General features: G+C 32.4%; 1 protein-coding gene across 1 annotated transcript; it reads right to left on the minus strand.

Annotated features, from left to right (window-relative positions):
- Window positions 1–7,438: 7,438 nt before the first annotated feature.
- On the minus strand, window positions 7,439–9,712 carry LOC123668155 (piggyBac transposable element-derived protein 4-like). Its single transcript, XM_045601950.1, has one exon. It carries the CDS (start codon window positions 9,710–9,712, stop codon window positions 7,439–7,441), a length of 2,274 nt encoding a protein of 757 aa, XP_045457906.1.
- Window positions 9,713–12,272: the final 2,560 nt, after the last annotated feature.

Genomic DNA, 12,272 nt, shown 5'->3' on the forward strand with positions numbered 1-12,272 from the left:
AGAAAGAGAGATAGATAGATAGAGAGAGAGCGAGAGATAGAGACTCTCTCTGAGTTACGTTCCGTAAGTTTTACTTTAGTCGTGTGTTCTAAGGCATACTCGTTTTTATATTTTATTTCGTCTTAAATTTTTCGCATGAAGAGTTTCAATAAAAGTATAAAACACAAAGTTATTAATTACAGTATAGTTTCAACTCCTTGTTATTCTTAGAGCTGCATATAGCTATATTTAAGTATATTAATCTATCCCAAGATTTGTAAGCCTCGTGCTTCGAAACCAATTTAAGGGGATTACAATAATCCAACTTCTATTCTCAAAGGTAAGTGCTTTCTAATACGATTTCTTTAAATTAATTAAAAAATAGTTAATTCCTATCATGATGTAATTAGTATTTATATACATTCTATCGATACTTTAAAAGGTTGCTTTATTAATAACTAGCTGTGCCCCGCGGTTCCACTCGCGTTGATTTGAGAAAAAAAAATTACTAAAGTATTTTATAGCCTATATCCTTCCTTGGTAAATGGACTATCCAACATAGAATTATTTTTTAATTCGAACCAGTAATTCATGAGATTAGCGCGTTTAAACAAATAGACAAACTCTTTAGCTTTATAATATTAGTATAGATGTATCACGCTTCTTCCGACTTCCAAAAAGACTTCTCAATTCGATTGTTTTTTTTTTTTATTATTTTATTTTCTTTTATTTCTATGTATGTTACCTTCAGGACTTTTGACTGTGGACCGATTTCGATAATTTTTTTTTATCAAAAGATGATGGATGTCATGTCCACAGCCCCATTTAAATTTAATTGAGATCTGATAAGTACTTTTTTAAGTTTTTCTAATAATACATATTTAATTGACTATTTTTTCATCGTCCTACGTTGTATTACTTGTCGATGTAATAGATGTTGATTTTTTTTTCGTTTACGAGCTACCACAATTAAATATCGTACATACTATCACGTGACTGTGGTTGTTATTTGATATAAATAAAATACTATTAACCCCTGTTTTTTTTTCTTTTGTAAATGTCCTTAGGTCGTCTGGTAGAGAATGCTTTTAGTGATAAGCCTGTCTTTTGTGCTGCGCATATTTACTTTTTAAAGTGTAGTACTAAAATAAATAAATAGATCTCATGTATTTTTTGACGACGTTTTAAAACTAATTAATTTATTACGCTTTAGCCTGTAATATCCCACTACTGGGCATAGGCCTCTTTCTCCATGTAGAAGAAGGATCAGCGCTTAATCCACCACGCTGCTACAATGCAACACCTGTATGGCCAATACAAATGTTTGTCATGTGCGGGGATCGAACCCACAACCGCCAGCGCAACAGGTACAATCCATGGCTGTGACCGTTGCGCCAACGCTGCGTCGCAAACAACTACTAACACTAATTTATGCCAACATAATATTACCAAAAAAAAAAATTAATAATGCAATATATAATAATTATTATAATATAACTTTATTAATAAATATAACAAGTATATGTATACTACGTATATACTACCTATGTATGAACTCCCAGACCTATTAATGGAAGTGGTATTTTTATTTAAGCATTATTCTCGCATGTGGCATTGGAAAATGATACGCGTTTATAGAGAGTTTCAAAATGTCTTTAAAATCTCAAATATCTAATACACGAAATTAAAAATCTTTAAAAAAATAGTATAATAAATCCGGGGTATGCAATATTTGGAGCTTATGATTTAAAGAAATAATGGTCAGAACCACAAGCAGCTAATATTATAAAACCCATTGCGTTATATACAAGAAGAAAAAAAAACACGACTAGACTTGGATACTAACGTTAATTTACAGCACGAATATGTTGTCATTATCAGGAGAGGGAAAGGTAAAATGTAGGTACTCGTGCCAACCAATCCTGAGGTTAGACCTTTCCGGGCGAAATAAATTAGGAAAGCGGTTAAAATACGGTCCTAAATTCAAATAGGGAATATATCACACATTTAATGCTAATATTAAAAAGTAAATTACTTAGCTAGCTTTGACTAGCCCGTTGGCGCAGTTTGTAGTGACCCTGCTTTCTGCTCCGGGGGTTGTGGGTTCGATTCCCACCCTGAGTCTGGGTGTAATATATATATTTATTTATATATTTATATATGTATTATTTATAAGTATGTTTATCAAAAAAAAAATGTAGCTATACCAGTCGGCTGTTACCTATAACACAAGCATTAAGTTGCTTACTTTAGGGACAGACGACCGTGTGTGTATTGTGTAGATATTTATTTATTATTATTATTTAGCTTACTTAAATCCTACCCTACATTCTCAAAGTTATTCACGAAGATGTATGTAATTTGTATATTAAAGTTGAGTGTTAAATATGTGTAACTTTTAAAAGACTCGTTTACTTTTATTATTTATTTATCAAATAAACAATAAAAAGGTCGCGTTTAAAACTTTCTTGTACATAATATTACAACTAAAATAATAACGATATTTGTAAAATAATATCTTAATTTATCTATGTTTATTTCGAAAATTGTATGATTTTTTTATTATTTCCGTGTCCTTTAAAAAATATACATTTTAATTTTCGTTTATACTGAATGAATTTACTAGAATGTCTTTCTTTATAATCATTAGAATCTATAAAACATCTTCTGGCCGGATTTAAACATTTTTTTAAGAAAAACCTGTTAAATCAGTGTTAAAAAATTATGTTACAATTTGCTAAACAGCTGTTATTAGTGTATCGTCATGGAAACTACATATGGGAATTCACTAGGATTGCTATTCTTTACACACAAAAATCAACACCTGTAACAGAAAAAACATTTTTTTTTAAATTATTATATGGGCTTACTCTTGACCCCAGTCTAGCTCTAGAGCAGAGACGAGGTCGAAGATGAAGCGAGCTCGCCCAGAAGAAGCCTGTTCACTTGCGCTTTAACCTTTAAGTATGGACGTCATTTTTTCTTAACACTACTGTGGACGTGTAGTCTCACAGGCTCCTATATACACACAAATTTTTTTTGGAGAATTTGATATAAGATCGCTTTAAAACTAATTACATATTAAAGTTATGTAGTTTAGCAATTAAATAACGTGCTCATATAATCAAATTTTATTTAAAAAATTATAGAAATATTAAAAATCCAAAATTATGGCTCTTTTCAATCGAAATCTACTTAGGTTACATTTTTAGGTAATAAAAGCAGCCAAACTTATTCCTATAACAAAATAAGTCTTTTTTTCTCTAAATATAATGTATAAAGAACCAAAAACACAAAAGAACTACTTCATATAAAATAATACCATACCATAAACCAATATAAAATTTTTTGACAACAGTCAAATAACGTAAATTTATTGGCAGTCAGTGCACAAAGGTCTAGAACATTGGAGACACACAGGTTTGTTGCACCCAATACAAACATGGATAATCCTCCTATGTTTTTTCGTGGAACAGATTTTATATGCTCTTCTGGTTTTTTGACTGGTTTCTTGATCCTAGACATCCATAATATACCTAAAACTAGAGTCATGGTCAACCTCTGCTCTCCTGGCAGTCGTGTATTTATAAAACCGTTTTGCACATAAGGCACCACAAGCACATGTACTAATTTTTTAAATCTCTGGAAAGAGAAGCTGGAAGCTGCGGAAGCAGCTTTTGTTTGGTGCATCTTATATAAGATGTACGCATTCATGGTACTCAAGTCTAGGACACGATATAGCAACACCATAGGCTATCTCTATAAGTACAAAATTCTTCTATGTCTTGGTCTTGGTCCTGGTCATCATCACTGTCACTTTCATGATTTTGTATCAGTTTGGACTCTAATATAAAAAAAAAAAATCTTCAGTACTCTCTTCATTGTCAGACTGATCCGAAGCTAATAACAACTAACTCACTTCACCACAAAAGTGGATCTCCTGCACAAAATTTTTTCTCACAGGGTCCTGAACAGAACTCGTAGATGGTCGTTTTGATTTAGAACTACCGGCTTTATTGCTTTTTGACATTTTGTACTTCAAAATCTGATACAAACGTAATCGCTCTTGTAAAATATATCATAGGGCAAAAATGGACGTGTAGCCTGACAGGCTCCGGTCAATATTTTGATGGTCATTACTTAGGTGATATTCATTGGAAAACGCAACCCCCTCTCTCGTTGGTAGTTTTACAACTAAAACAAAAGCTACTGAGCCGCTCAACCGCTAGGAGTTAGGGCAAATAGGTGAAACTAAGGAAACCAAAACATCGAGTAGCCTGTGAGACTCCACGTCCATACTTAAAGGTTAAACATGTACGGTTTGTATGAGCTCGGAAATACAGGGAATTCCACTCCTTGGCTGTGCGCATTAAAAAAAAATCTTAATAACCAAAATTTTTAGTTCTTATTCAAGTTTCTTAGTCAACTTTTTTAATTTCTATTCATAATATATTTCATGCTGCCTATATTTCAGCTTAGGAATTAAAACGTCGTATATTACTGTGTACCAGCGCAAATAAAACGTAGGGCTTTTGTTTTAATACCTGCTAAACTGTAGTTCTTACCACAATTATTTCTGACGGTCCAAACAGCACACAAAGAAAACGCCTAGAAAGACAAATATTACAACAAAAATATTTACTCGACCGTTTGTTCAAAGAAAGCATTCGTCTTCGTGTGTTATGTTTTGTGGTTACATGATACATATGTTTGTGTGTTTCGTTGTGGGTTATGAGTCCATAGAAATTTATAAGTAACATGCTTTTTGAAAAATTCGAAGTATTTATATTTATATGATATACCATATAAAAAATCTGTTGTACCTTACTGTAAAGCTTGCAATATTTTTCTGCAGAGAAAATGAATTTACGTATTGATATGGACTTTTAACCACGACGTCATAGTCGCACGCTTAACATTTGGAATTAGGAACTTTTTTTGTCGTAATGTTAAGATGCTAGTAACACGTTAACAGAGCTAGAACAGGTAAACTAATTTATCACGGCGACAACTTGTCATTTTGAGCCTTTCGATTAATCAACAAAATTCACTAAATCATTCGAAAAAAATAATAATAATTAATACCTATAAAAATAAAATAAAATTTTAAACAGTATTTTCTCGAAAAAAACCCACTTTGGTTATTGTGCATGGTTCTACTCGTATAAAAGGTATCTCATATACACTAAATCTCAGTTTTAGATCTACATCAAATTTTATATCAACGAATGTTGGCAAATCCGTAGTTGAGCACCAATGAGCTCCAATCTTTCTTCTACATTGAGAAACAACCCCTGCAGGTTACATGTTACAGGCTGAATATTAGCAAACGCAGTGTGGGACGTCCTCCAGCCCGCGTGACCGACGATCTACGTAAGATTGCCGGTGGAGGCTGGATAAGGACTGCGGAGAACCGGGATGTTTGACGCGAACTTTGAGTGGCGAATGTCCAGCAGTAAACTACGATAAGCTGAGATAATGCTGGTGATGATGTGATGAATATTTTCGATTAAAAATTATTATGCATAAGTATTTATTTATTTAATCTTAATGTACACCAAAATACAGATACATATAAAGAAAGATACAATACAAGATGTAGAAAGGCGATCTTTTCGATAAATAGCGATTTCTTTCAGATAATCTTCTGGACACGATACAGTAACACTCATAATTATATTTAAAAGTTAGAATTTCTAGTCGTATTTATAAAGGCAGGCGATTAAGGACCTCGGTATTGCAAAGCAAAGTCTGGTTCAAACATTTCTATTTTGCTTCTTTTTACCCGACTTCCAATAATTGTGTTATGTAATACGTTGTATTTCTTGTCGATATAATTGAAGTCGCTTTTTTTTCGTTTGCCTGCAAACACAATTATTAAAAATACATATAATACTCTTTCATACAGAACAAAGTTCCGAAAGAGCTTATAAAGTGCATTAAAGTTATCGTCAACTAGATCTTTGCAGTCTGATAAGCCGAACTCTAAGATCAAAATGTAATACCATTCCTACCAAGCAAAATCTTTCAAATGGTAGTCGTTTAGCTTATTTTATACTTTTGAATTTTTTTTTAACTTTTACGAAAATATTCCTTGCGAGGAACTTTCTTTTATTCGAAAATATCTTTAATAATCTTTAGCTATTTTTCCTGCTATATATTGATAACTAAAAATTCTACATATTTATTAAATCGAACTTATTTTGGTACAGTATAAATCTTAAGAAAAAACTTAACACAACACTTGAAACCTTTAATGTGCACGACATACAGTAAAATAATACACTAAGCAGAACAGAAGTGGATGGAATGGAATATACATGTACATGTTACAGTTACATGTATTACAAGTTTTGATTTTAAAAAAAGCGAGAGAACAGTGATCGATGTCTATATAGATACGACGTACTAACAAGCTAGTTGTACTGGCGACACAAACGAGATAAAGGATTATAATAAGAGGTGTTATTACGATAAACGTCAAGAGAGAACACCTTAGGCCTTCTAATACGGTAGTTTATGTTAAAGTTAAGTTGAGACAGCAAGTATGAAGTTGATGTTGATGAGTCAATGTAGTAATTAATTAGTTTGTAAAGTGTCATAAGATCTAAATATTTACTACGACAGGCTAGGGATATCATTTGGAAATTTTTCATTCTTTTTTCGTAAGTGTGGAGCTCATTTTGCTCATCTCAATACTTTTTATTTATTAAACTACTGTAAACGAAAATGACAAATCAATACATTTACTATCAACGTCATCACACACGTTAGTCGCGTATATTCTTCACAAACACGTAGTAAAAATGTTTGTATTGGAAATGTAAATGTCGTGGTCTGGTTTTGTGATTGTATCGTGTCTATTTCCGGATCTTTGAAACAGGACATCCACTTCGCTGCATCGTCGTATCTATGTTACAATACCTTCGAGATGTGGGGTTTTAGTAATAATGTTTTATCATATTCACTCACAAGCTTAACATTGATCAAACGTAAGCGTATGTGACTTAAAAAATATAACATCATACGCCACTCGTCTGTATAATTATAGTTTATTGTAATACTTTTATTTAACACGTTCACTGCGTAGCTCAAAAATACAATATTTCCACTGGTGCGGTACAAGACGATATTGCTATGTACTATAATTTTTTCTAATGCGAAACAAGACTAATGTGTCCGGTACTCCATTTTTTTTAAACTTCTATTTCTCATTAAGTTTTTACTTTATGGCAACTTTTTGACTTTTATCGGTATCTAAAAACCTTAAACTATATTCATTTCTCTTGGTTGTAGAATTGGACTACTAATTTTACATTTATAGATATAAACATCTTACAGGACTTAAATGTCATGTAGCGCACCTAAAGTGGTGAAATTTTCTAATAGTCGATAAACAGATAGTGATGTTAATAAGAAAACAAATATTTATCGATATTATTTTTATTTATAAAGAAAATTAATTAACAATATTTTCATGAGCTTTATTAAAACAGGCAAGACAAAAAACTTTCTTACACTCAACACACATCAATTTAACTTTTGGCACCTTTTTATCAGCTTCCCGGCTAGTCATTGTTTTACGTAATTCCTGATAGCAAAGTGTGCATTGTTTTCTTTTTGCAATTTTTTCTAAGCTATGGTACTTCTTTTTTTCTGAAGACTTAATATCGTCGTGGAATGTACATCCAGTGATGTTTTGTATAATAGATTCAACAAAATCTATCAATGTTTCTTTTTTCTTAGATATATTATTATGAATTATCCACGCATTAACAACACACGTACCGAAAAGAAAACTCATCATAAGTTTTCGGTACCATTTGATGCCCCTTCTTAATGACGAATAATATGCTGTCATTTGGTCGCTATAATCGACTCCTTTCTTATGCAAATTATATAAAGATATACACTCTGGCTTGTAAATTCGCTCACCATTTCTTTTCTTTTGGCCTATCTCTTTTACAGCTGCAACATGATTCTTACAAGTTGTTATCATCGTAACAGTCCGTTTATCATGCCATTTGATTATTTTAACTCCGTTTTTGTTCATTTTGCCAATACACTGACCTCTCTTCAGTTTAGTCGATATAACATTTTTAGGAAGACCTCTTCTATTTATTCTGATTGTTCCACACAGTTCTGTTTTTTTCTTTAAAAGGTCTTCTGCCAAACCCAATGAGGTATAGAAATTATCAGCTATAATAGTTCTACCGCTTCCACCTAAGTCTTTTATTAATCTTAGGACGATATCATGGCCATGTGGCTGGTTTCCAGGTCTATCATTTTTACCTGTATAAACAATCATGGACCATGTATACCCTTCAGGTGTACATAATTTATATAATTTTATTCCGTATTTATGGCTTTTATTTTTTATATATTGTCGGAATTTCAGTCGTCCACGCCACGGAATCATAGATTCGTCAATTACTAAATACTGGCCGGGTGTTAAAACTTCATTAAATTTGCTCAAAATCATATTCAAAACATCACGAACTTTGCATAATTTGTCCGTTGGATCAATTGCATCATTACTGAAATGCCAGCATTTCAATAGCAATATAAATCTATCTCGCGTCATTAATGATTGAATGTATTCATTTTTATAACATGTCTTTTTTGACCAATAGTTACATAGGCTTGGTAGTTTCACCACTCCCATTGTCATTAAGATACCCATAAAAGTGCACATTTCCTCAAAACTTGTGTCTACCCACTTTTTCAGTCTAGACTTATTTTTGACATTTTCATCATTACAAACATTATTTGCATAATAATTTGTCTCTGCTACCATTTTATGTATAATGTCATCAGTAACAAATAGCTTATAGATTTGAAATGGTGATGTCACATTGGGTGGAATATTTATTACAGTTTCATTTTTAAAATGACCAATATTTGGCATCGAAGAGGTAATATCTACCCATTCGCTATCTTGTGGCGTAGTCAACGGACTCTTAATACTGACTGTATTTTCATCACCAATCATAGATACCGTCTCTGTATCACTTGAAGAACTTTCAGAACTAGAAGGCTCATAATTTCTGTCACTGTCTGTACTTATGTCGCTATAATTATGTGGGTTTTCATTTACAATCTGATTAGTCTCTGGATGACGAGCTATTGCATCCGTCGCGCAATAGTTTGAACTAGTATCCGGTAATGATAAATCTATTGCTTGCGAGGTATTAACTGCATTGCTACATTTTTTAATCAAATATTTGGACGTTATTGTGCATGTCTTATTGTTATTAATCTCCAGGGTTTTTTGTTTAGGATTACTATTCATATATGTATGATGAATATGATCTGTATCAATTTTTTTCTGTTTATTTGACTTTGGTGTAGATAATAATTCTTTTATAGATTCTGGTGTCAGCTTGCAATCAACATTTAATAAATTATTATAAGATAAGTCACTAAGTGAGCCAGCTTCACTGGAACATCCAGAAAAAGAGACATTGTGTAATACTGTATATGTATTACTAGTCGAGGGACTTTCATATGTATTTTTTTGATTAATATTTTTATTTGTAATTGACTGCTGAAAATGTGGCCCAGGTGATGTAGCTGTAACTGAATGCGATGGAATCTTTATATTATTTAAAACTTTGATTTTCTTACCAGGAGGTAAAATCTTTTGATTTGTGCCTGTGCCGTCCGATTTTATATTATCATCTTCCTTTTTATCTTCGAAAACACTCGCAAGCATTTTTCGGGAGCGCTTCATTTTGAATTTAAAGTTTTTAACTATTACGTATTTAAAGAGCGGGAAAATATAATAAATATCGACAAACGTCTAACTGCAATCAAAGTCAGATTATCACTAACACATACGCCCCCGCCACCAGTGCGATACCGGACATGCACAGACAAGTCGTATTCGTCCGGTAACGCACTGAACGCAAAGTTTTTTCGTTCTGTGCGTACATGGCCAATATGCTATGTATTTTTTTTTTCTATTGTAATAAAACCGTCGTAAAGTAAGAAGCAATAATATATATTTGTCTTCTTTTAACTCAGAGAATATCGTACCTAAAATTAAGCCGCACGAGCGAGAAAAACTGGTTTTTGACGCTCGCACCGCGGTAAAGTTCATTACCGGCTACATATGTCCGGTAACGCAGTGAACGTGTTAAACTGACATCTTTGTAGTTTAATTCATTATTGAATTTGAAAATATAAAAATATTTTATTTAAATAATTTAATGTGCTGCAGAACTTTTTCCAAATAATGTGATGGGTTGAACCGTAGACATCCGAAGCTATAACGATTAAACCTTCCTTTCAAAGGAACAGTTAACACACGAGCCTCAAATGTATTTGTATTTCACTGCTAAAAGGATGTTATGTATTGTCGGGATTTCTGTGATAAGGTTAAGTCAGTAGTTCGAGACAAAAGGGGCGCAATTCCAATCTTACAGATAAAGGTATGAGCAATATTACTTCGCTAACTTTATAAGCGTATTTTATTATTCATCGAGGTTTATTTAATATTAAGGATATGAGTGAACTGCCACATTAACTCTATTATTCTACAAAATTATACCAATACAGTCATAAATAACAACTTATTGCTACATTTTTAAAACTATTAAATGGCTTTTAAAATTAAAAATCACATACAAATAAATACAATAGTGATTTTATGAACTATAAAACAGATGCCAAGTCTACGTATTTTAAATGTAAAGATATATAAAAATATTTTCTTCTCATATTTAATCGAAACGCTAAAAGCTACAAATGTAGCTACATCTAAACTAGGCATAGCCTGTATCTTAGATGTCAGTCTCCTTCGTTAAATATTTAAAAATAACAATAATTAATGTGAGGGTGATTAATGTTAAGATGAGAGTAACAATTCATCATTACAGCCTATACAGTCCACTGCTGGACATAGGCCTCCACAAGTTTACGCCACAAATAACGTGAACTCATGTGTTTTGCCCATAGTCACCACGCTGGGCAGGCGGGTTGGTGACCGCAGTACTGGCTTTGTCGCACCGAAGACGCTGCTGCCCGTCTTCGGCCTGTGTATTTCAAAGCCAGCAGTTGGATGGTTATCCCGCCATCGGTCGGCTTCTTAAGTTCCAAGGTGGTTGTGGAACCTTGTTATCCCTTAGTCGCCTCTTACGACACCCACGGGAAGAGAGGGGGTGGCTAAATTCTTTAGTGCCGTAGCCACACAGCACAGAGTAACAATTGTGTTCAACCAAAAATGTATAGTTTGACAACAACAACAACTATGAACTTAAGCACGTTTTTATGTATTATTTATTTCAATTTATTTTTTAGATATACTTAGTATGTATTTCTTACAAAGCTACATGGATAATGGTAAGGCACATAAATTATTAATAACAAAAGTACCTTATTTGCTACAAACGTATTAATTATTTATTTATTTCTATTAAAATATTAAAATAACAGCTTTTTCGCAAAAAAATATATTTTAAAAACCCTTCAAGAAATAATACTTACTAATAGGTTTAGAAAGGTCTCGAGGAAAAGCCATTAACGGCCGGAGGAAAATGTTGTTACGTAATATTAACAGACTGACGGATCAAGAGATTTATTTTTGCTGGTGATGATGATAGATGAATTTTATGTATTGATCATATTTTATTTACGGCAAAATGATACACAATTTTGACTTCTAATATAGTCTTCCGCTTAAAATAGATTATTAACGGTAAAAAAAATATTTGTTATAAAAAAGTTTCCGTAAGATATCAACGATTCAAATATATTAGAAGACTAAAAAATATTAATGGTAAAATCATGGCATTCACCTTTGTAAGTTCGATGGCCATTTTTAATCGACTTCAAAAAAGATGAGATTTTCAATTTTACTGTATTTTTTAGGTGTTTACTTTTTACTAGATGGATTTTGATGATTTTTCAATCAATATTTTTTTTTGTGATCCTATTTAACTTTGATCGTGATCTGACCATTAGTATTTGACTTATCCCTAATAATAAGTATTTAATTGACTGTTTTACCGGTTACCTACGTCGTGTTACTTATCGATGTAGTTAAAATCAGATTTTTTCAATTGCGACCAAAAACAATTATGTATATTCATCCATCGACAGCATCATGAGAAAATGTTAATGTCTCCGGAAAAGTCTGATATACATGACGATTTAGCCTGTAATATTCCACCGCTGGGCATAAGCCTGTTTAGTAGTGTAGGAGGTGTGTTATGTATGGTCTCCGAAAGATCGGAGCTTAATCCACAACGCTACTACACTGTGGTTTGGCGTATGACATTAATTTTAATTCT

The sequence above is a fragment of the Melitaea cinxia genome, chromosome 3 (genome assembly GCF_905220565.1).
Source record: "Melitaea cinxia chromosome 3, ilMelCinx1.1, whole genome shotgun sequence".
Taxonomy (NCBI): Eukaryota; Metazoa; Arthropoda; class Insecta; order Lepidoptera; family Nymphalidae; genus Melitaea; species Melitaea cinxia.